The sequence below is a fragment of the Rhea pennata genome, chromosome 2 (assembly GCF_028389875.1).
Source record: "Rhea pennata isolate bPtePen1 chromosome 2, bPtePen1.pri, whole genome shotgun sequence".
Taxonomy (NCBI): Eukaryota; Metazoa; Chordata; class Aves; order Rheiformes; family Rheidae; genus Rhea; species Rhea pennata.
The window spans coordinates 150,084,287-150,109,567 of NC_084664.1; the positions used below are offsets into that span (position 1 = coordinate 150,084,287).

Genomic DNA, 25,281 nt, shown 5'->3' on the forward strand with positions numbered 1-25,281 from the left:
GCTGCAAATAACATCAGTCTTGCAGCAGTTAACATTGCCTCCACATCCCAGAAGGCTCTAACCTCCTTTATGAGTCTATTCTCTTTCAGGATTACTGAGGAGCAAGGCCAGAGCTATTCTGTCACCTTTAAGCCAGCAAGACACCAATTCATGAAAAATATTCTCTAGCATACAAATCCAGAGTCTCAATAGCACCAGACCACTAAATGAGGGTCACAAGACAGTAGAGAACTAACTTTTTGTTAACCTTTAAGAGAAGACTAGTAATTAATATATTTATATACTTTCCAAAGCCTATACACAAGATAAAAGTGGCAGACTAAACTTACTATGAAACCACTCCATGATATAACTAGCGTTTTTTTCACTCAGGAATCTCAAGGGTACCACAGGTCAGACCTGCGGGGGATATGACATAACTGTGTGGGATTACCTGCATCCATATGTTATCTGGCTGGTGCTGTCAGTCTCTTGCTTTCCTATGCAATAAACATGGGGAAAATATCACACATTTCTCTCCCCCTTTACCTCCACTGCACAAGAGCAAGAAGAAAAATGTTTTTGAGAACACTGTAGCAAAGATCAAAAGCCTTTTTCTACTGACTCTGACCTAGTTCTTTCATTCTCACTAGAAGGAAAAAAAAACACTTAAAGGAACATCATCAAAACTGTTAGGTCTAAAAATAAACCTGCCTTGGCCGTGCTCCCATCTAAATGGGCTCACACTAAGAAGTGCAAAGGGCTGGTCAGGGAATAGATGTCAACTTTGGCCAGAAACTCCCATTCTCCAGGATCTGTGGTTCGCTCGTACCTAGAGACCCCCTCCAGGGACCAGTTAAACCCTAGAATCGGCCATTAGTGCATTAATAGCACCAAAAGCCAGTTTGCCCAGCTGCCTGAAAGCCTTGTGACACTTCATAGAAAAGGGCTGAAGACCCACAGAGCCTACCCTACCCAGGCTCCCACCTAAGTACTGCAGAGACTGGAAGGCCAGATAACCTCTGCTTGAGCCAGACTTTTCTAGGCTTTCTGTATTTCCAAGCGCCCAGGTCTGACATACAGCAGGGTATGTTCTCAAGATCCCAAACACAAAACCAGGAAAACATTATTGCACTGAAAACAAACAAACAAAACAACTGAAAAAAAGCAGTCTGTGTATCTTAAGTCCAAAACATTTCAAAAATGAGCGAATTGGCATTTTTCTACAAAACTCTATCATGTTAGAAAATTCCACAGCAATTTTACTTTCGTCTAGTTTTTGCAGAGCTCAACCCACACACTGTGGAGACTGGAGCAGTGAGGGACAAGTAACCTCTCAGCTTCCCAAACAGAAGCTGTAATGTCATGTGTCACCTGCCAAAAGGCACATTTCATGAAAAGAACATGGTCCACACCCATGACTCTGATACTGCGAAGAATGCATTAAGATAAAAGCAAGTCACACAAAGAATCATAGTCCCAACAGAAAATTATGGATAAGAATAGGCCTTATACATGCACACGTTGCATTCACAGAGTAGTCACAGTCATGCAGCTACTTTTCCTGGAGAAGTAAGCAGTCATCTTGCTGTGCTAGTGAGGGGAACAGAATTACATGGTAGTAAGATTGCAAGAAACTCTTGGGAGAAAAATTAAAATGCGGAGAGAAAGAGGAAAATACAGGCAAGTGGAACTATTTTGAGACACTGCAACAGAGACGTATCCTGGTGGAAGAATAAAGAAAGAAAGGGTTAAAGAGGAAAAAAAGCCCATATCCTCTGAGGGAGAAACACCGCTTCACAAAGCTTTAGCAAAGCTTTCTTTCATTAATATTTACAAAGCTTTTAGAGATTCTCAGATGGAAGACACTGCAGATATGACAGAAATTATTACAGACCCGAAAGAATCTAGCAAACAAACTGAGAAGGACTTCAAGCGAATACAGACAGTACACTAAAATAGGGGTTGCTACTGGCATGTAAACCATCTGGTGCATGGCAGTCCATTTACTTTCCCACTATCAGGCATGCATGACCTGTTCACATTGCTCAGTCTTTTTCCACAGAAGGAGCAGCACTTTTTTTTTCCAGGACCACTAGCTTCTTTCATTGTATCATTATAGTCTTCAAAATGCTATTCAATAAAGTGGCCTGTGCATAAGGAAACTACTGGACTCATGAAAAGGCGTAAGGTTTGGGACGGACTTTGGATGTACGCAGACACCTTTTAAGAAATAGCTAGTGGTCTTATTTACTCTGATTTGAGTTGGCCTATAGAGTTGGTTTTCAGAGGTGCTGAGCTGTCCACTGGCTTCAGTATCCACAGTTTTAGCTGGACACTCAAACACGCAGCTCATCTTCGGGTACCCAGCAAAAGACAACTTCAGCATGATTTCAGTGGTCTCAGGTAGAGCGACAGATCTCACCACCTCTGAAAAAAAAAAGCTCAAGACTGTCTCAAGATGAGCACTCAAAAAAACCATATATAGATCCCAAATTAAGCACAGGACGATGAGGACAGATGGCTTGGTTTCACACCAGGGACTTCTGAAACTTTGCTGAGGTCAGAGAAGGGAGCAACAGGGGACCCAAACCTAGGAGCCCTCAATGCATCACGCCGGAGCACTGGAAGAGCGAGCGAACGTCAGAAGCCAACAGCAGGGAAGAAAGGGGGATTTGCCCTCGCCCGCACATCCTGCTTCACCCCGCCGGTGCCCCCCAGAGAGGAAACGCGCATCCCCGCCGGGGCGCCGCAGCCGCCCGGCGCCCTCCGGCGGACCCCGCCAGCGGTCGCCTCGGGGCTCACGGCGGCCGCCGCCGGCCCGCCCGGGAGCGCCGGCACCTCGCGGGGCCCGGCCGCCGGCTCCCGCACTTCGGCGGCGGCAGCCCGGCCGCGGGGGCCGCCCGGCTGGCAGAGCTCCGCCGCCGCGCAGCGCGGCGCCTCGGCTGGCACCGCGCCGGGGCCGTCCGGAGGGAGGCGGCGCGGCCGCCCTGGCCGGGCAGAGGCGGCACCTCCGGGAAGTTGCCGGGCCGAAGCCTGCGGCTGCCGCAGGGCAGCCCCGGGCCTCGCCCGCGCCCGCGGGGCCGGCGCCACCTGGCCGGGGCAGGCGGAGCGCCGGGGGCGGCCGCGCCGGGTGCCTCGCGGGCGAGGCGGCCGCCGCCGCCCGCTCGGGCGCCGGGGGCGGGCGCGGCGCCCCCTCTCGCCGGACGGGTCGGGCCCGCCGCGGCGCAGGTGAGTGCCCGGGGGAGGAGACAGGGGAGGGACCCCGGGGGCGGCAGGCAGGGGACGCGGAGCCCTTACCTTCCACCGCCATCCTCCTAGCGGCGCATAGCGCCCCGGCCGCCGCCGCCCTCCCAACCCCGCTCCCGGCCACGCTGCCCCGGCCGCCGCCGCCGCCCCCCCGGCCGCGCGCTCGCTCCGCTCATCTGCAGCCGCGGCGAGCAACCTGCAGCGCTGCCGCTGACAGGCGGGCGGGGCCGCAGCCCGCGCCCCGCGGCACCCTGGGAAACGTAGTCCCGGCCCCAGGCAGCCGCGCCGGCCCGAGCCGGTCCGAGCCGGCCCGCGCCGCCGCCGTTCCCCCCCGCGCGCGCCGCCGCCGGTTTCATCGTGGGCGCGTGGCGAGAGGCGGCGGCTCCGCCGGTGACCCGGGTGCTCGGTGCTGCGTCCTCGGCCCCTCTCCTCGGGGCCACCCGCGGTCCACCTGTGGAGGACTCTGTGGCAGCGGGCACAGTGCAGGTCGCGGGAACCTGAACTGGTGGCAGTGGTCTAGCGCAGTACGGGGAGGGCCCCGTGAAGCCTTCGGGCCTTCTAGTTCGTGTGAAAGCAGGCCAGATGTGAGAATAAATAGTTGTGCAGAAGCTTCTGCTAGTTATTTCGTCAATAGAAAGCCATTTCATGAGGTATTTCAGTCATCATCGTTCCCAGCAGTTTCCAGCCTGAATCTGAGCCCAATTTGCAGCTCTCCTGTGACCAAGATCTTTGTCCCATATTCTCCCACTCATACAGTGGAAGATTTTCCTGGGAGAAAGGAAAGGCACAGAAAAAGCATAATTAACTTCCTACCGTTCAGCATCTCTGGGTATTGCAGCACCTGTGAAGGACTCAGTCTTTCTCCCTCTATCATCTTTATTGTGTCCGACTCTGACAGGCCATATCCTCTTACAAATCCAAAAATCGAAGGAGATCAGGGAGCCAGTAACTGAGCGCTGAGTTTACTTCAACACCTCCCAAATCCTGTACCAAGAATGCTGTCATTCTGTCCTGAAATGTTTGTTTCTGAAAAAGTTTTGGGTTGTATGTTTTCTAATTTCATTGTGAAATATCAAATGGGCTATAAAGATTTTTCTCCTCCAAAAATACCTCTTTCTTTCTTTCAAATGTGTTAACACATACTAACCTATCCAGAAATAGTCTGTGAGTTCCTTCATTCACCAAAGTTAGGTCACCACTACAACCAAGAGGACAACAGCCAAGGGACTGACTATACACGGGCATATAGGGGTAGAGTGTGAAAACATTTTCACACATTCTTTTTCTTTTTTATCACAAGTTTTCACAAGACAGCTTGATTTTGGAAAAAAAACATCCATTAGTTCAAATCACGGTGCAAGAACATGCACTGTGCAAATCAGTAAACCCCATGTATTCTGACATTCTTAAAATATCTAAAGTAATTAAAATAAAACTAGGTGTTTGTCATTTATTTTATGAAGGAAAATTAAATGCTACACAAGACAACTTTAAAGCACAAGACTTTCTTGAAACCTTCTATTACCAATTTTGCCCTGAAGATCTCACTTGCTCTTTGCTCTCATACGCATTTGAACTGTTAGCCTTTGTATTGTATATGAGACAAGCTACAAGCTCCCTGGAGCAGTACTCTTGTCTTTCATGTATCTGTGAAGCACTATGCATACTTACAGTGCATTATAAATAACAATGATCGTGAGAATATGCTGATATTTCCAACTTCAGTACAACCACTTACCAGAACTCATGTATTCGATGAAATACGCAAATACTCAGGCACTCTTTGTCAGAATAATAGGGTGTTGCAGGCTTCACAGTTTTCAAACGTATGTTATACACACAGAAAACCTTGGACAATTTTTTCTCAACAGCACCACATAAACTTTTGTGATTTTGCTGACATTTTGCTTCAAGCTAATGCATTTATTTAACCATTCAGATGGAACAGTGGCAATATTTGGAGGTAAGGTATTGCAGTTATCCAGTTAATGCATGTGTATAGCGTGGCTTTCTTAGAATGAGTTAAAAGCTGTAGTGTGAATTGCTACTAAGACTCTGGGTTCAAGCAGTACATACATGGATAGCTGGAGTCCTATCTCCTTTAATATGCTGCATTTCTGACTGGTAACTACGTTTCAGCAATGGGCCCTGAAGACATCCCCAGTGAATACAGTATTACTAAGCCCTTTAAAAAGCCCTGTAGTTTTTAATTACAACTTTGTGCCTGCTAAAGAACAGGAAAATTATAGCTGTGACTAGCTAGCAAATAGGGCATTGAAGATGTTAAGAGGTATAGTGTTTAATACCTGATGTTACACAATAGCTGATGAAACCTAGTATTTAACAATATCTAAAATACCAAAAATGTCTAAAACTCTGGTCAAGACTAGACAAAATGTAATTTTATGTATGTCACTCATTAGAGAAAAGAGGCTGCGAGCTGATTCTATTCATCTATCATAAAGTACAATCTGTTTTGAGAAGAGCTTTCAAAAATATCAGAGAGAACTAGCTAACTTTCTAAAAACATCCTTTTAAATTATAGAGTAAAGAAAGACCAGCTTTCTCAACTCAGCTATCTCATCATACTTCCTTGCTTGCTTTCTTCTCTTTTTAACCGTGTCTTTCTCCAGATATATCTCTTCTAAGCTTTCTCTTAAAAGAATTGTAAGTTCCTTAAAACAGACACAGTTTGTAACAGCAAAAGGCAATTTGCTGTGTACTTTGCCTTAGGTCACCAGATTAAATAAGCAATACTGACAAAGGCTCCTAAGCCATTGGAATTGTATCTAGGTAAGGCTTTTGCCAACTAACATTAGTTCAAAGTACATCTTTCAACAGCATAGCTCTGCTAGAAGAGTTCTGAAGTCTAAACAAGATATTAGGTTTGTATATATCATTGCACTATCATACATCATCATTTTTTTCCTTTTATTCCTCTTTCACCTTATAAAAATTCAACAGTCATTAAGATTTAAGTTACCTGTTGTGCTGATAAGTTCTTTCGTAAAACAGTGAAATCCCCACTTGTCTTTTCTGATGACCTTATTAGTGAGATACTGTAAACTTCTGCTGCATAGTTATGAGCCAGGATTTTTAAACATGATTAATTTTTTGGGGTGCCCAAGCACACGCACAGCGCCATCCTTCAGGAGCAGCTGAACAAACAGCTGAAAATCAACGACCTCAAGTCAGGTATCACCAGAGGCAAACAGGATCACAGCCATGACTGAACATTTTTGGCCATAATCTACTTGAATGGGCCTTGGCTGTGATGGTGAAATTAAAACCATTCAAAGGTGTCATCAGAGTGAGGATAGTGATAGCGGCAACAGTAGCCCTACTACAAAACAATCCCAGCTGCCTAACAACTCAGTGTCTGGATTCTTAAGTTGCCTCACATATTGAAAGGAATCAGTCCATGGAAATCAGTGGGGTTTTTTGAAAGGTAACTGATGCCTAGTACATTTACCTTGTGGAAAAGTATGAGAGGAACATGCATAGATATAAACAGATATGATATTGATGAGGAAGAAGTAGTGGAGTCTGTTTCCCTACCTCTGTAGGCAACGAAGGCCAAAAGAGAAAGTGGAAGAGAGAAGGGCATTACCTTCAGGCATGCTTTCAGCACACACCCTAGGCCATGAGCTGCTCTCATTTGGTAATAACAAGCAAGGAAGTTTGAGCAGAAACTGTAAGGACACTGCAGTGTAGCAGTTTGCAGGAAACTCAGTGGTGGAAATGGAAAACAGAGAATTCCAGACCCACTTCCCCTCTCTTTTCCTTGTTCCAAGCCAGCAGTACGGCTGGAAGAACAGCCTTAGGGATATGAGGTTCCAGATCTGGGGTGAGAGGAGGAAGGTGGGAATTTCTGTGCACACTCCGTTTTGCATATGTTACCTTATTTGATTTTCTGTGGCAAGTGGCGTTTCCTGAGAAGAAGACCTGCTGAGTCTCACACTCTCAGGTGTGAGTCTCACGCCTGAAAGATGAGGTGATAAAATGCTGTGTGCGATGTTGATCTTTTTTCATATCCAACTTTATCTTATTAATGTTTTGTAGGGGTTTGGTTTTAAAAGAAAAAATGTGCCCCGTAATTCAACTAAGCATATGAGAAAAGGAGAGAAACTGATTTTTAGACTTAGGTCCCATGTTTTGATCCATTAAAACAGATTCTTAAGCCTGTGTGGATCCAGTCTTATCATCACAGAATGAACCAAGTTCTACTACATGTTATAAACAATTATATTCAGAAGCAGTTTTTTGGGTCTGAAGATGACTTCAGACAAGCTATTCAATACTTTAACATTTATTTGCATATAATATGCAGTGCTTTTTGCTGTAAGGAGGGAGGGAGGTGGTAGTCTGCCCAAAGATATAATAAACTTCCATAAAATAGATGTAATATTATTTCAACAATATGTTATTAAGGCACTGGAAAGCAGGTTTTAATAGTGTAGTAATCTTGGCTTGTTTAGAATCTTGCCTCCTAACGCTTTATAAATATAAAATAATATTCTGCCACAACACATTACTTTTTAATTGTGTAATTGATGTTCTGTATATGTACTATTGGCTAAATATGTTTTGAGTATTCTCTATATTACACAGCTGTATTCCCTTATTGTTAAAAATGTCTTGTGTGATAAATCATTAATCCATAATACTGCCTGAAGTGCATATGGGAGTCTGCAGGAGACTGAGAAGAGATACTAGGCAGAAGCTTTTGATATATTCAAAGTGTATTTTATCATCAATTCCAGTGTTTCTCTTATTTTTCTGTTCAAATAGTTGATTTATTTTTTAAAATAAAGATTAAAAAATGAAAATCTTGTCTAATCAATGTGTTCCCCTCCCCGCTGCAAAGAAAAATTTCCAATTTTGAGTTTTAGAATACTCAGAATACTCAGATTCATGGGGGGGGGTTATCTCTTGTTATAGAAAACTGGGAAAGAGAAGTGGATGAGTTAATCCTACGATCTTTATGTGTCTGGGGCTGACAGTAGTCTGCCTATATACAAAATATCTAACCTTTTATGAGTGTAAGGTTAATTTTACTCTCTGGTAACATCTGTTTTAAGTCATGCCCAGAGAGTGGTACAGACTGTTGCCATCTTCAAATGACATGATAAGCTGTTTAATTCATACATTATTTTGTGATAAACCAGATAAAAGTTTTATGCAAACTTGGAAACACGCCACATATTTTCCTCCTGAAGCTAGTTTGTGACAACTTTTCCAGCAGAAGAGTTACCGCATCAGCAGTGGGGCTTGATACTTGGACCATAGCTATGGCTGTCTTGGATGACAACTTTTTGAGCCAGGCTTTTCACTGTGATACATGGTGGGAGGCTGGGAGAAAATAGGCATAAATGGAAATGAGAGAGTTTCAGACTGCGTAGAAGGAAAACGTTTTTTTGCTGTGTGGACAGTTGGGCATTGGAGCGGGTTGCCCAGACAGCTTCCATCCTTCGAGGTTTTCAAGCCCTGATTGGATAAAGCCCTGAGCAACCTTGTCTGCTCTCATGGCTGGCTTTGCTTGGCGCAGGACATTGGTCTGGAGACCTCCCGAGTTCTCCTTCAGTCTGAATTATGCTGTGATCCTATGGACAGTCTTAGTTACTGTGAGCTAGGACTCCTGTGTAAACCAGTGGTTTAACTTCTCCATGTCCTCTGCTGTTGTCTTTAGCCTGCAAGTCTTCCTTTTTACTGAAAAGTAACCTGGCATAAAACCTATTGAGTGTAACTCCTGTCAGTTCCCTGCTCTCGAACACTGTGTGACTTGTGTTTGTGTGTGCTAGGAACTGGGCAGCATGAGGTGAGAACAAGCAAGTGAAGGTAGTGCTTTCTTTCTCTGGCATGAGCCTGTAGATTTTTAGAGGTGCGACACACTTGATACCAAATTTATGTGTTCAGAGGGAGGTGATCATGCTCTCGTCTGTGTCAAGAAGAGCTCTTTCCTTGTCACTGTGCCTCCTCTGAGACTCAGTGTAGGTTTCAGTCACATCTGTTATCGCAGCTCCAGCCTGTCTTGCAGTGCAGAGTACACTACCATGACTGACTTCTTCATCCAGCTCATTTAAGCATATTCTGTTTACAGCTGTGCCTGTAAGATGAGTTACCCGATGCTTCTGCCCACATCTGCTTGTCACTGTACTCTTATACACCACTTTCTTTCCTATCTGTTCACTTTCTGCTTCCTGATCTTTTTGTTTAAAGTGAGCTGGGTTAACTTCTGCAACTTCTACAAAAGAATGTGGCCAACCAAGTTTATTTTGACTGAAGCAGATGAGAGTGTGATCACATGCTCTGCCAGATCGTAGGGATCAGCACTGTGTAACTGTGCTAGGGATGAGGAGCTGAGTACAGTGGTGTTTTCAGCTAGGACAGCAATAGCTGGAGAAAGATGTATTAATAAACCAATCTTCCCCTCCAACAGGGCACGCATGATAACTATACTCTTGGTGGTCAAAAAGTACAAGCTCTACAAAGATGTGTATGTAATTGCTAGTGCATAAATTTTCAAGAGCAGATACAAAATGGCTAAAGGCAAATCATAGTGATAAAGCAGACACCATGAGCAAGAATGCCAAAACTGTCTAAAAGATTTGTATGCACATATTGAAACTTCTTTCCACCATATAGGCTTTATGACCTGCTTGCATTCGGAAATCCAGACACAGGCATGCATGGTCCATACTTCTTTACTTTTTATTCTTCCATGTGTAAATGGCAACTTGTATGTAGGAAGCTTAAAATGCACAAAGAACAGGAGCAGGTTCCTATATTAGGTGTTCAAAACTTAGAAGATTATATTGCATTGTTAGCATTTTCCATCACTGACAAAAGCCAAAGGAGTGTTCCTCACACCAAAGCAGAACTTGACTGTTTCAGTGATAGCCCCAGCTGGGTTCCAACTGGAGATCTGAGAAAAATGACTGAGATTTCCAGTTTCCTGAAAAATGTTTTGGGTCCCCTTTCTTCAGAGAAAAGTAACACACTGAGTGCCCTCCTTGCTCTCGGCTGGAGTGTGAATCACAGGATCAAATTGAGCCTTATGCAATAGGTGTTCCTCAAAGAAAATGAGGGAGACAGAGCTAATAGGAGACATGTATGTAAACAGCTAGACATTTATGAAGAAAAACCTACTCTGGCAGGTTGATGTGACCAATTGGCAGACTGAGCTGGTATGGTTGGGTAACTTTTTAAACAACCATGACTTTTGCTATTATTTGCCGAAATGGAATTTGTGGTGGTCTAGAATAATTCAATGGTCTCAGTAACCTGCAATCACAGAACCAAGGAATTGCTGAGGTTGGAAGGCACCTCTGGAGATTGTCTAGTCCACTCCACTGCTCAAAGCAGGGCCAAAGAGGGCAGGTTGCTCAAGGCTATGTGCAGCTAGGTTTTGAATATCTCCGAGAGTAGACTCCACAAGCTCTCTAGGAAACCTGTTTCAATGTTTTACCACCTTTCACAGTAAAAAAAAAAACTTTTTTTAATGTGTTTAAATGGAATTTCCTATATTCATGCCCTTTGCCTCTTGTACTTTCAGTGGGCAACACTGAGAAGAGACTGGCTCCGTCCTCTTTACACACTCCCATCAGATATTTATAAACATTTATAAGATCCCCCCTGAACCTGCTCTTCTCTTTATCCCTGTTTTGATGATTCTATGCTGATTTTTAGCAGTTGAGCATTCAGCCCCCTCTCATTATGTATGTTAGACATACATAGGTGCAATGATTGTATCATGAAGCTTCTGTATGCTCAGATTTGGGTAATGTACAACACATGCAGCTATTCTTAATGGGATAGTGGAGATATAACATTCATACTGCTATCTTTTGGCATACATGCAAATAACATCTGAGAAACAAAGTTATAGTTAGTAATGTCATAGCTCTACTGGGTTTCTGCAGAGGTAAACGCATGAGCTTGTGCAATGTAGGTCATGTACATCTGTAGAGAGTCTAGCATATCTAGAACATAAACTGTACATGCACATTAGGGCTGATACATCCTGAGCACTGTGGACTTATTCCATACAACCAGAATATTTAATTTGTACAAGCACAATGGCTTTGTCTGAGATTTTCTGGCCTCTGGCAGCCTGAATTCACAGTGTGGCTTTGCATAAAATGCTGCTTGGGCAAAATTACTAGATAATGGGGGGAAAAGGCATATCTAGAGGATTCTCAATGTACAGAAGCTCTAACAAATGGGAATATGGAGCACAGAACTTGGGATCTGACCTTTAACAGTGGTAATGTTTGTCACTTAGCTCAACGCCAGTAGGACAAGGCTGTAAATAGCAGTCAATACTGCATAGGCTTCAGTGTAATAACAGAACTAGTGTGATCCTCTGAAGGTCAAACCTAAAAAAAAAATGACCTGTCTCTTTCTTTAAAATCCTTCTGTTTGCTGAGTTTGGATGGAGATTTGCAGATAGTAATAACTTAATAAAGCTTAGAGTTGATAACATCTTAGAAATTATGACCTTTATCTGCTTGTGAATGGCTCAGTGCAGTGATGAAAAATTCAACTAGTTAGTAGTGATTTGTGGGCATTTACTAAGGCAAATCAGATAATTGCATTTAACATCACAGATGGCTTGTGTTTTCTAAAGTGCTTTTATTCCTGTGCAATAAGATGACTCAGAAGCTCAGTGGGATATTATGACCCTGATTTTTCACTGCCTCACACCTCATATAGCAAAATTCCTAGTGCAAAGGAGGTGTAGACTCAATATAGAAGGATTTAACACTGTCACTATACACACATCAGCTGTTACCAGAAATGTAAAGCATCATTACCCTATCTCATTTCTTTTGTTACTTTTCCTCATCAATGTTGTATTTTGAGATCACTCATACAATGTTACTTTATTTTTTTACTTTGTATTCTGCATGCTTTTACTACACAGAGAGCCAAGGAGCTTTATAAATGATCCAACAGAGCATGAAATTGGCCTTGGCATCCAGAAAAGAGCACCTATTCCATATTCCTAAGGGCTTTGCACTGATTTCTGAGCAGGTTGTTTTGTTTTGCTTTTTAATAAAAAGGGAATTCCACTTGTATTCCAAGCACAAGAATCCAGAGCACTGCTCCATATGGGCAAACATAATGTCTGCTGTTTCTTGGCAGTGGAGCAGCATCATGGGTCTATTTCCTTTTGGTAGAAAGCAGGAAGGTAGGATTTATCTCACTGAATATCAATCAAAGCATCAGCCATTCAATAGCACTATATTTCCTGAATGTCACTAAGGAAAGAATAAACAGTATTCATTGAGGTGCTCATCATTGCCTCTCCTTACAACAGTAGTAGCCTGGAGGGTCAGCTAGCTTGGACATACAACTTGCAGAGTGCTAAGTTAATGAAGAGGAATCCTGCAGTCACTGTCTAATTGCTTTATGTTCTCTTGTTCATGAACAGAAGTGCTCACAAATAGCAAGTGGGCAGCTACCTGTCTGGAGTTCCAGCCTTAAAAGTAGGCCTATTTCCCAGGAAGTGTTTTTGCCATGATGCAGTTTTCCAGAGAGGTTATTGCTGTTTCCAACAGCATCACAATAGTATAGTATTTCTACAGTTGAGGCACTATTGCATGCCAAGAAACAACACCAGAAACAACATTACCCAGAGATTCTGAAAAATGACTCTCCTGGAGTTATGACAAAGAACCAGTATTTTCCCTCCCTGACATTTTTGGTACAACATATAATGATCTGCAGTACAAACTAACAACAAAGTTTACAGCAAGTAACCTCTGCTATGTAAGCTAATGGACTAGAAGCACTAACAGGAGGTGAGGTTGTAAGTTCTCAAATAAAAAGGGGGTCAGAAGCATGCACAGGTTTTATCTATGCAAGTACATAGCTAAAGTTATTAGTGCAATGAGAATGGATCAGCCTGAATGCCATCAACGACTCTGTCCAGCCATTCCACAAATCTAATCACAGCACTGCTAATCAAATCACTCACATAACTGGAGTGGTGTTTCAATGACTGCCTGTACTTACTAAGACTAATCTGAGCACAGATGAAGGCATGCAGGTATGAACTTAAACTAACAATTTCAAATGAAGACAAGCTCTAGGAATGCTGAGTCCTTAATTCCTACTTCCTCACATCCAGTCTGGCTCAACCATCATTCCAAGAAAATGGATAGGATAATCTGGGATGAGGCAGGGGTAAAAGCAAGGAGAGAATCTGACCGCTGTGTCTAGCATGGTTCTTTTGACTCACAGCTCAGGAAAATAGAAATCTCTACTCTGGCCAAGGGTAGGTAACAGATTGATAGTAGTAGGTAAAGAACTGAAATAATGGCGTGCAATACTTATTTGCCTGCTCCAGCAGGAAAAAAAGACCAGTTTGGAGGAAACACATAGCCACGTCTATAGTTTAGGCACTACCGTTGCACAGGAGAAGATCAGGATGTGGGAGGTATTGGTTTTGGGGGAAGGAGAGCACCTTTCCTACTCTTACCCTCCCAACAGCAGAAACAAGAAGTCCAGCTCATCAATGCTCTTATGAGCTGTGAGTTCAGCTCTCTGGTCCCTTTTCTTGCTTCCTCATGGCTGAATAAGCTCTATCCCCATGATTATACTATGGTGAATGCAAGCAGTTTGGGAGCAGGAAAAGGAAGTTTGTAGTGGGTTGTTCGATGGGGAACTGATATTCAGTCAGATGGGGAAATGCTACTGAGAGAAGGACATGAAATTCTTTCATTTGCTTGACTTTGAAATGTGCCACAACCCGTTGTCATTTTGCTTCCTTCTTCTGAGTACTCTACAGTAAGCCCAAAGAACCCATTCAGATGAAAAGTTGAACTTTACCATGTCAGAGACAAGAAAAAGATAAATTATTTTGTGCTTATCCTTGCACACCAAGGAAAGGCTTTGCCTAAGGTAATGAGAAGCCTTGGGGAAAAGGAGAGAAGGGAGAAAAAGAACGAAATTACAGAAGACAGCACTGCAGGCTATGTTACTAGCAGGCAGTAAGCATGCAGCAGTACCAAACTGGGTGAAGGCAGTCCTGCAGGCCCTGCTCTGACAAAGTCCAGTGGAGAAGCTCTGAACCACGCAGGAAACACAGTAATGCAAATAATCTGTGACTCTGGTGAGGAGATGATCAATTCAGCTGTCTCAGCTGAGTGCTGAGTGCCTTTTGGGTTTCCCCATAGAAATTCCAAGAGAGGTGTGGGTCTGCTGGAGGCCATGTGTTTTATCTGCCAGTGGATAACAGAATCCTGCTGTCTATCTCTGCTGAGTGCAATGGGTGCCTAAACATTAACACGCAAGCACCAACATTTGGGTATTTTAATCTCTACAACTAATTCCCTGTTTCTTGGAGTTGGGCAAAATTGATGATGCTTTCAGCAACATCTCTGATGATCCTTGTGCACAAACAATCTGGCTTCCTCCTGAGAAGTGGGAGCTGGCATGACTATCCTGAGCCCTGAGATGGAGGCTACATTCAGCAGTTGTGCACTTACTGTTTAGTGTCCCAGATGCATGGAGCTACCTGCCAGAATAACAGAGACTATAAACCTGCTCGGCTGTCTCCTCATGCACTCAGCTCACTGAGGAAGGTGTTGATAATGCCAGGCCTTGTTAGTCTCTGCACTGCCTCAGGTGCATCTCTGAGCAGCTGAAGACCATGCTCATCCCCTGGTTGAGGAAGTGCAATGCATTCAGTGTGTTCCTACACCAGCAAAGCTGGCTGGAGGTCATGGCATGTGGGCACAATTCTGGCCTGCGTTCAGCCCTGATGAATGATGTTATGAGCAGGGGCATACAAGTCAGAAACAAACTAAGGTCAACCGCGGGAATGTTGCTGGTTCAGCCCACTTGCAGGGAGTTGTAGCTGGAGCTAGTGCGGCTAGTGTGACTACTGAAGAAAGCATGCAGCCGTGCTCTGAGCCTAATGGCTTTCATAACATTATTTCTCCAAAACAGCCAGCAGAAGCATTCTTTTCTGTGTGTCTTACATATGAAAAAACTTTGTGTTCTCCCAAGAGAATTCTACTGCAGGTTATGTTCAAAAATGTAAGTTGTAATGAGTTCATTATTTTTAACACACTGGAGGAAAACATAGCACAATAGTTTTGTTTCACTTTTATTTCCCCCCTTTATTCCCTTTTCTCTACTAGTTTGAACACATCTGTTTTGCAAGCTTATAGCATCAGAAATATGAGTTAGTATGTGACAGAATTGCACATTCAAAATCTGGCTTTTTCACCCTCTTCCCAAACAACAATGAAAAGAAAAGGTTTTGTAATACACGTCAGCCTTGTAATGTTTTTAAAGCTTTTTCTTTTTCCTCTCTACTGCTCCAAAAAGGGCTTTGCAAAGCGTTTTCTTTTACTTGAGTCTGGAAACCATCCACTTTTAATGAGAACTTACTGACACCTAATTGCCATCTGCCTCCTTGAGTTTCTCTCATAAGACTGCCTCATTTTTCCTTTGTGCTCTGAACTGCTCCTCTGTGTTGCTGCTGTTGTTTGTCCTCTGAGTTAATTCTTAAGTCTTCTTACTATAAGTTTTAAGTCCTTTATTCTGTATGCCACCTCTGTCTTTTCCAGAACTATACTAAAAAACTGTGCAGAACTTAATGTGTGTTAGTTGCAGAATTTAGATTAAAGCTTACTACTACAACACTGATGCTGCTTGCCAGTTTGTGTGTATTACAATAGCATCTTTTCTTATCTAATGTCACTGAAACAGGATGGCAAAGCTGAATAGGGCAATAATGTGGGAGAAAAGTAATATGAATCTTCCAAACAAGGAAATATGTGATATGTTCTGCAAAATGAAATTTACTCTTCTGCTGAGAGCCTGCACAAGGACAAGCATTTAATAAGCCTCAAAATAATCTATAAATACTGCTTTGTGGTGGCCTACTATCCAGTGGTGAATTCAGCCATGTCAGAAGCAAGGAATCTTTTACTTACTGAGGGCTGAATAGGCCTTTCAAAAATATTTGGCAAGCTACATCTTAACATGCCTCTTAGAAAACAGTAAGTTTATAGAAAATCCATAGTGAAGGTTTTCCCACTTTCCTTCAGTTAACAGTCACTAAATTTTTCTAAATTTTACTAACATTTCCAGGTTCTCTGGATTGTTTGAAGGTAAGATTCTTGTGATCTTCTCTGTATCATGTTTTTCTCTCTTAAAAAGAAGTTCCAAAATCTAAGAGTTGTGTTCTTTGGTCTGATACTGAATCTTTTTGATTTTCTTCTGTGCTGAAAACAGTAGGAAAAAGGGGAGCTATAGTAGCAGGTGCAACTTGTGACTTAAGTACTATTTCTGGACATTGCCTAGCAGGAGGACAGCAGAGCAACAGTTAAGTGGTGCATGAGCTGATGGGCCCAGTGGGTCCAGTTGGCTGTGCTGCAGCTGTGAGTTGGGCTGAAATGGCAGTGTATTGATCAGTCTTACTGGTTTAGGAATTTTGTAAGTAATAAAATATTTCACAAGAATTTCAGAGCATCCAATACACATTCCACTTTTATGTTTGTCTTCTGGAAATGAGTTAAGGTTTATCATGAGCCAAGTGTAAATATTTTGCCTGTAGTTCATCTGGAATAAAAAGATAGTTACTAACTTATACCACACAACAGCATTTTGGAAAAATTCATTTCTAATCTCAAATTAAGATGCTTAGGATTGCTAGGGCATCTTGTTGCCAGAAAGCCATTTAACTTTTGTTGAATCAGATGTAATAAGGGAGCAGTTTTAAATAATTGCAGTAACTATTCCAGTAGTCTGTACAATTTCTTCAAAATTATCCCTGTGTAGGTGCCTATTGAAGGTGAAGACTGGTGAAACAAACAGTAGGCTCTCCTATGTTCAGTTTCTGATCTGTTTTTTTTTCATGTCAGTAAGACATGAATTTATGCCTTGTGTAAGCTCAAGTTATCTCACAGACCATTAGGCAATACATATCTCTGCTCATCTGAATCCTTCTGTTGTTTGCAACCCTTTGATAGCAAAATTATCTGTACGCTGTTTGTACCTATGGCTTCAAGAGTAGTTTCTCTATTTCTGTGTACAAGAATATATCAACAGTGAAATACTTTCACTTGGTTTTGTTAGGCATTCTTGCCACAAATGTAATGGCCTTAGTATTATCCCAAGGGGTTTGGATAAGTAGCACTCTAACTCCTCAGTCTGAGGCATCGGGAATCACAGCTGTAGTAGCACAGGATCAATTAAGGTCGGTGCTGGGCTTCTAATGATCCAGGATTTCACTGTTCCCAGGCAAATTTCTGCAAGGCTGCCTGGGGTGGGCTTGGGATTCTCTGAAGTGATGCTGACCTACTCCTCAAGCAGAGATAAGGATAAAGTTTCTTTAAGAACATGAAAGAAATAAACCTATGAAACAAACATATTGCCTATCATTTTTCTGGTGGCAGTAAACTTTGATACCTGCAAGCTATTTCTTTGTAATGTCAAGATTAGATTCCTGCTGGAAAAATTGTGTTCCTAAGAAAAGATGACTCTTTCTATCGGAAGTGGCATTTGGCAAAGTTCAGCCTCTGTTCTGCTGAGTTGATGCAATATAGTATGACCTGTGTTTGTGCCTATGTATTCTTTCAAATAAAATAAAATATCACACAGGTAATACTGGATTTTGGACTGGTTACTGACAAATGTGAGCAGATTTCTGAGGAGGATTAGAGGGGCTGTGCAATCATTTACATTCTAAATCTTGTTTGTGGACTAAAAGGAAATGTACCTTATATATTTTTTGTTAGTATAATTGAGAGCTTAATAGACTAATCCAAAAATCATTATAATCCATATTTAATAATTACAGAAGAAGAAGAAAAAATAATAAAAAATTGCATTCTTCTATAGAGAAACAATCTTAATAATACTACAGTAAATATTTACTACAGTAGAAAAATACACCCTTGCTCATTCCTACCCCTTTTCCTGGTGTTATGCTTACCCCTGCACTGCCCATCTCGTTCCTCAGGTTGGTGACTTCAGTTTGGTAAGGGGAGGGGTTCAACAATGTGAGTCTCTTGCCTGGAGGAGTATGATGTTGATGGTTTCTTATTCCTCAGTCTAAGATCTGAGATCATTTTTATGTGCTTTCCAATACATTTTTACACCTTGCTCTTTCTTCATTGGTCTGCAAGTCCACATGACATCCAAATTTAGTATATGTGGTGCATTTTACGTATGCTGGATACTTATTCTATGTTCTCTTTTTTTATCCCTAAAAAAATGATTTTCTCCAGCTGCAGGTCTGCATTTTCTTAATTGACCATGGATGAATTGTTCATAGCTGTGGTGTCTCCATGGCCAAGCTTGTGTCCTATCTCTCCTCACCCCATGCCAGTAGGCTCTGCACAGCATTCTGTGTACCCACCATTCAAGACCTCTGCTATTGTACCAGGTCAGTATTTCCTTGTACTGCATCATTTTGTTAGAACCATAAATATCTAATTCTACACAAAATTACTGCTTGTAACTACTGTCTATATAAAACTATGATTGTACATACAAAGATAGGCGAAAGTGAAACAGATTAGGCGTAGCCACCTGGTCAGAAGAAAAATTGCTGTTGCAGCTAAACTAAGTGAAAATAAAAGTCCCAGGCAGGTCAAGCTAAGTTCAGGCAGAGCAAGCCTGATGAGCTTTTTTCCTGAGGCTTGCAAATTTTATACAAAGCCTGTGGCATGTTACTGTCAATGGTAATGGCATATTTTTGGGCTACAGGGTTTCAGGTCTCCATCTTTGAAGATTTTCAATATCCAAGAAGCCTGAAGAACATGGTTTAAATTCAGTATTGAGTCTGCTTTGAGCAGGAGGGCTAGAGACCCCCTGAAGTCCCCTCCAGCATGAATGATTCTATACTGATGTAAACTCATATAGCACATATTTAAAATAGAAAAGTTTATCCCTTGTAATAAATTCAGTGAAGTCTTTTTTATTCCCAGGCAATATATCTTGGTGTTACTCATCCAACTTAGATACAATATATCTTTGCACTACAGAGCTTGAAAAATACTCCTAGTAGTCCTACTCCTACTAGTCTTATGTACTTGAATCCTGTTGATCACAAAGGCCTTGTTTGGCATGCTACTTTGTTGTCATTATGGATCATACTTTGTCATTTACCAGATTCAATTTCTTCTATAACATCACTCAAGTCTAGTTTTTAATTTTCTGTAGTGCGTCGTCTCTTGCTGCAAATAATATTCTGTTATATGGGATCAGGCTAAACTGAATTTTAACTCTATGAACAAATCCTTTTGTGGAGCCAAAATTTCTTCATCAGTGACTCTCACAATAAATGAATCTGGAGTCTGCACTGTATTAATATCTGATGGTGCTGAAGCCTTGCCTGCATAATTTATTGACGTATTTATTGTACCAGTATCAGACCTGCGTCCCTGTATGGTATGCACAGTAGGGAATTCAGCACATGCATAAAACATGCCAATAGTTACATTTACATGGCACAACATTTCTCATCTCAAGGATTTGATCAAAATATACCTCACTGTACATAAGCTTAAAACACGGCAGGGTAACTGATTCACATATTATGGAAAACTGCTTCTAACGTTAATTAAATAGACCTGTTGTCTCCCTGATGAGACAACAGAAACATTGATAGCCAGAAGTATTGTATTTGCATTATATTTGAGATGGTATCTACCCAAACCCAAAAGGGTAACCACAGGCACTTCAAGGACCTATTGCTTGGGTGGAGGACTGTGACATGGCAGCACAACGCCTTTTTTTTTTCTGCCATGTTCCCATCATGTTAAGGTATTCACAAGAACTTAAAGTAATACGAAGTGTTTCGTAGCTCTCCAGCTGTGCCCTAGTTCCAGTTGTACTTTTGACTTTCGCAGAGTTTGGGGGTTTGTGTTTCCAATATTGCCTATTAAATATATAATGTACAAACATAGAATATGCTTTAAACCATGTTTGTACTGCCTCTACAGTTTGAACAGTGTGAGCTGTGCATCACCTTTTCACTTTCTCTTCTGCTGTGGCCAACTCAGTCTGACTGGTGATGACTTTGCTTTTATATAATGTCAGATCTTGTTCTGGCAGTATCATAGCAAGGTTTAGATATTCTTCTGTGAGTGGATCTCTCTTCATTTCATCTACCATGTTTCCAGACTCACCTGTGACTATCATATGCTGTAAAGCAGCACTGCCCAAAGCAGCAGATTCTTTGATAGCAGCAATATCTGGGTCCCATCCTGTTCAACTTCTTCATCAGTGACCTGGATGAGGGCACAGAGTGCCTCCTCAGCAAGTTTGCGGATGATACCAAGCTGGGAGGAGTGGCTGACACACCTGAGGGCTCTGCTGCCATTCAGAGAGACCTGGAAAGGCTGGAGAGCTGGGCAGAGAGGAACCTGCTGAGGTTCCACAAGGGCAAGTGCAGAGTCCTGCACCTACGGAAAAATAACCCTAGGCACCAGGACAAGCTGGGGGCCAACCTTCTGGAGAGCAGCTCTGCAGAGAAAGACCTGGGAGTGCTGGTGGGTGACAGATTGACCATGAGCCAGCAATGTTCCCTTGTGGCCAAGAAAGCCAATGGTATCGTGGGGTGCATTAGGAAGAGTGTTACCAGCAGGTCAAGGGAGGTAATCCTGCCCCTCTACTCAGCCCTGGGGAGGCCTCATCTCAAGTACTGTGCCCAGTTCTGGACTCCCCAGCACAACAGAGACATGGAGCTACTGGAGAGAGTCCAGCGTAGGGCTACAAAGATGATCAGAGGGCTGGAGCACCTACCCTATGAGGGATGGCTGCGAGAGCTCTTCAGCCTGGGGAAGAGAAGACTGAGGGGGGATCTTATCAATGTGTACAAGTACCAGAAGGGAGGGTGTCAAGGGAACGAGGACAAACTCTTTTCAGTTGTCTCGTGTGACAGGACAAGAGGCAATGGGCAGAAATTGAAGCACAGGAGGTTCCGCCTGAACATGAGGGGGAATTTCTTCCCTGTGAGAGTGATGGAGCCCTGGCACAGGTTGCCCAGAGAGGTTGTGGAGTGTCCTTCTCTGGAGATCTTCAAGGCCCACCTGGATGCAACCCTGTCTAACATGCTCTAGGTGACCCTGCTGAGCAGGGAGGTTGGACTAGATGATCTCCAGAGGTCCCTTCCAACCTTACCGATTCTATGATTCTATGATTTATCATGAGCAAGAAGAGATTGGAACCTATTTCATGCCTTTCAGCTTAGTGTATAAGCAGAATGGTTCTTTTTCTCCATGGAAAGGTTAATGTTATGAATTGTAAGTATGTGTTTTTTAGAAGTTCAGGAATTCAAGGCTTTCACAGACTTTGGAGAAGTGATGCAGGTGGATTCAAGATTAGCATTGATGTTTTCTATTGCCACTGTGTGAGGCCTGTCAAACACCACCAACTGCAGTTTTTCAAGGGATATTAGATGAATACTTTCCACTTTACATGGACAATAGGAATTGCTGGGCTGTCTTATTTTTGTAGATTATCTGATTTATATGCCCAATGGCAGCTACAGCAAGACCTGAAGTAATGTAGGCTTTGATCCTTTCTACAAGGGAAGACTCAGCTCTCTGCAAGAGTCTGGATGAGCCTAGACTCCATTTCTTTCCACACTTTTGATCTGACAGATTCTGCTTATTAGTGAAGACAGCTTTTCCTCATCACAGCAGAGGGCTTTCATTTGCTTTTGCTATTGCTTTTGCACTGTTCTTCAAGAAAGAAAAGATGGGAATAATGGAAGTGTAGAGCCACAGAGTACTTCCAAGGCTGCAGTGCCTGTTGGAGGCATTTGCCAGGAGGTGGTGGAACATCCTTTTGTCTTACTGCTTAGAGCAGAGAAGGAGGGAGAAGCAGAAGAGGGGGAAGCTTTTCTATGTGTCTTTCTGAACATTTATGTGGCAGAATGCAGAAAATTCATTACTCGTTGCTTAGCAGAGAGATGACAAACCTCAAAAACACAAAGATGCTAGAAATTGAGAACAGGTGTGGTCAACTGGACAAGACTGACTGAAGAAGAGGGAAATATAAATTCCCTGTTTGACCTCTAGCAATTCTTTGTGCTAATATCTGTATTTACATTTATTGTTGGGTTGTCTCCAGCCCCTCACTGAGCTGCCATCCAGAAGCTGTATGATATCACTGTTCATCAATATATCACATTTTTAGCATGTTTGGATATGGTCCATTTCTGCTGTGTATCAAAAATCTAAACCTACTGGCCTTATCTAGAAATGATAGAACTCTTTTCCCCCCCTTTAACAGCCATCTGTCTATCTCAAGCCTGTTTAGAGTCCCCACAGGCAAAGTATTTTTAACTATTTTGATTATTTGTATCAACTGTTCTGTAATTATTCCTGTACTGTTTCAACATCGTTTTTCTAAACTCTTTTTAGAGAAATAATGATCTTATTCCTACTATCCTGAAGAAGGGTTTTCTATGTGTTATTTGTTGAGAAGAAAACTACAAGTTTGTAAGGCTGTATTTTCGAATGTTGCTTTTACCTACTGCTGTCTAAATACTCTGTCAAAGTAAAAGGCAAAGGCACATTTCTTCCTCAGAAAACTCATTGAAATCCTCCTCCCTCTTAAGTTAGAGTACTTTGTTATGCGGAATTAGGGCCATCAACAGAAGGTCTTCTTATCTGATGTATTTTTAACTAATCCTTTTATATTTAATTTTCTTAATCTAAACATTCAGGAAAAAATAGAATGGATTAACTAGATTCACAAGGACTATGAATTCAAAAGGTATGCTTTTCATGGACTTAAAACAAATGAGAAAATACTCTAAGTTAATTAAGTAACGTGAGAATTTTATTTAGTGTTCATCACTTTTATGTCTAGATTTCTTTATATCCTGTACAGTTTTCCATAAATGTTCAATAATTACATTTAATACCACATAATTGCAGTCTGAAGTCGCATGTGATTAAGCCTTCTGTCGCTGCCTCAGCAGATGCCATGTTTTCCTACCTAGACCATATAAGTTTGAAAACTGACAGTCATCTGATAAAATCTACCATCTAATTTCCATTCCTCTTTCACTCAAGGCGATACACACAGTATCTTATTCAAGATAACACAGTTTTCAGGAAGTCTAATATCTTTTTCTCTAACTCTGAATAAAAATCGCATTGGGAATACTTTGTGGCAACACTTGTAATGAGAAGTGAATTTTTGGAGTAGAAATAATTTTAATTACATTTGCTTTTCTCCAGAGACTCAGATTGTCCTGTCTTTGAAATAATCTAATATATTTTGCACCATAGGGCTCCAAATATATTTCACTATGTTATTAAGACTGTTACTTAGTTTAATACTGCAGTAACTATGAGCTGGATTGGCCCATTGCCTACAGAAGCTAATAAGATACAGAACCAAGAAAATACTTTCACAGACTTCTCTGTAAATCTCCGCCGTTAGGCTTATGGATTTCCGTGAATATAGGATTGGCAGAGAATAAGACCTCCTGCTGAGGAAAGGATAACAGAAATGTAAGATCCAGAGTGACTCTATGCTCCTGACTTCTCCAGCAAAATTGTGTAGGGACTCAGAGGAAAAGAGATGTTCATCTCCTTCTACTATGGCTGGAAGGACACCCACTCTGGAGAGTAGATGCCTTTAAGTCCTCTATAGAGCAGGTGTCTACAAGAAAATTGAAACCTATGCATTCATTTACTGGAAAAAATATTTCTGAATATAAAATACTGTAACAGGGCAAAAATGTTGAATTTCATCCAGCTGGTTTGTTCTGAAATATTGCCAACACATTTAGCAGTTTTGAAGGTAGGTAAGACTAGGACATCTGTTCCTTCAATAGCAATATATTGTCCACCTCAGTAATAATGCCATGAACATTGTGTCCAGTTTTGTTTACCTTCCGTACATTGTTTCTCTCACTAAACATACCATCAAATATCTGCATGGATACAGACCTGAAGTCGGTAGGTTGCTTGGTATGCAACTTGCCTAATTGATACATATCTGACAGTATCCATTTGGTATACGACTGTGGGATTCACACTAATAACATCAATAATTACGGATGTGGAGACAAAGAACAACATGAATGAATCTGAAAATACAGAATGGAAGGTAACTAGTGTGGCAAATGGTTCTATTAAATCTCTTTACAATGTGCTGTAACCTTCTTTGACTATTCTTTTTATAACTTTGTAGTGTAACAAAGGTTGACTTCTATCCACAAATAAAATCTTACTTATTAAAATATCTGTGGCTTTCCAGGGTACACAAGCCATCTGCATGATTGTAGGAGGCCGACGAACCTGTTCTTTCTCTGTGTGCCAGTAAGGGAGGTCTCAAATGCAGTATCTGATCTTATTTTGCCACATCTGATTTCCTTGGGAGCAGGAGCTACTGCACGTTTCTGATATATTCTTCATCCTAGGAATTCTCAAAGACTAGAGGATAGAATATGAGGCTAGAATAATCTAAATATAATGGCATTTCTACTGTCCAGCACTTCCACATGGAGCTTGTTTCTCCTCAACAACCTGTTTTGTGATTGCTAGGCAAATCACAAATCTCTCTACCCCAAAACACATGATGCACCAATGATATCTGTGCATTTACACGCGGTGTCTATGGAACTGGATGGAGTTGTACTTTTTCAAGGAAGGAGGTTGCCTCTGTCAGTACTGATTTTTTTTCCACATTGCTGTTAATACTTGTTTGGTGAACCTTTGATAAGGTGGACCCCTCCTCCCCCTCCCAAAGGGTTTCCTTGGCTTTGTGGGATCACTCATGTTCTGAGCTTATGACGTGTATTGAACGTCTTTCATAGAGTGTCTTTAAGAGCCATAATTTTTGAATGGATCTTGGACATAGTTATGTGAAAAGAAAAGGTGTTGCAGGAACAGAACTCAAGCAATTTCTGGGATAGCAGCCAGCCCTCCCATCCATTCCTCTTGCTGCTGTCTGAACAGCTGTACAACTACAGAAGCAAAGGACAAAGAAACATAGAATTACAGAGACCCACTTGGGTCACTCCATTCTGTTTCCTAGAGTTGGGGAGACCACACAACAGCT

General features: G+C 42.0%; 1 protein-coding gene across 2 annotated transcripts in view; it reads right to left on the reverse strand.

Annotated features, from left to right (window-relative positions):
- Positions 1–3,347, reverse strand: part of SAMD12 (sterile alpha motif domain containing 12) — a 169,264-nt gene extending 165,917 nt beyond the window's left edge. For both annotated transcript variants that reach the window (XM_062570568.1, XM_062570567.1), the window contains exon 1: positions 3,280–3,347. In XM_062570568.1, the coding sequence (XP_062426552.1) occupies positions 3,280–3,292 (13 nt within the window). In that variant the 5' untranslated portion in view covers positions 3,293–3,347. The remainder of the gene's footprint in view (positions 1–3,279) is intronic.
- Between the last annotated feature and the right edge of the window lie 21,934 nt (positions 3,348–25,281).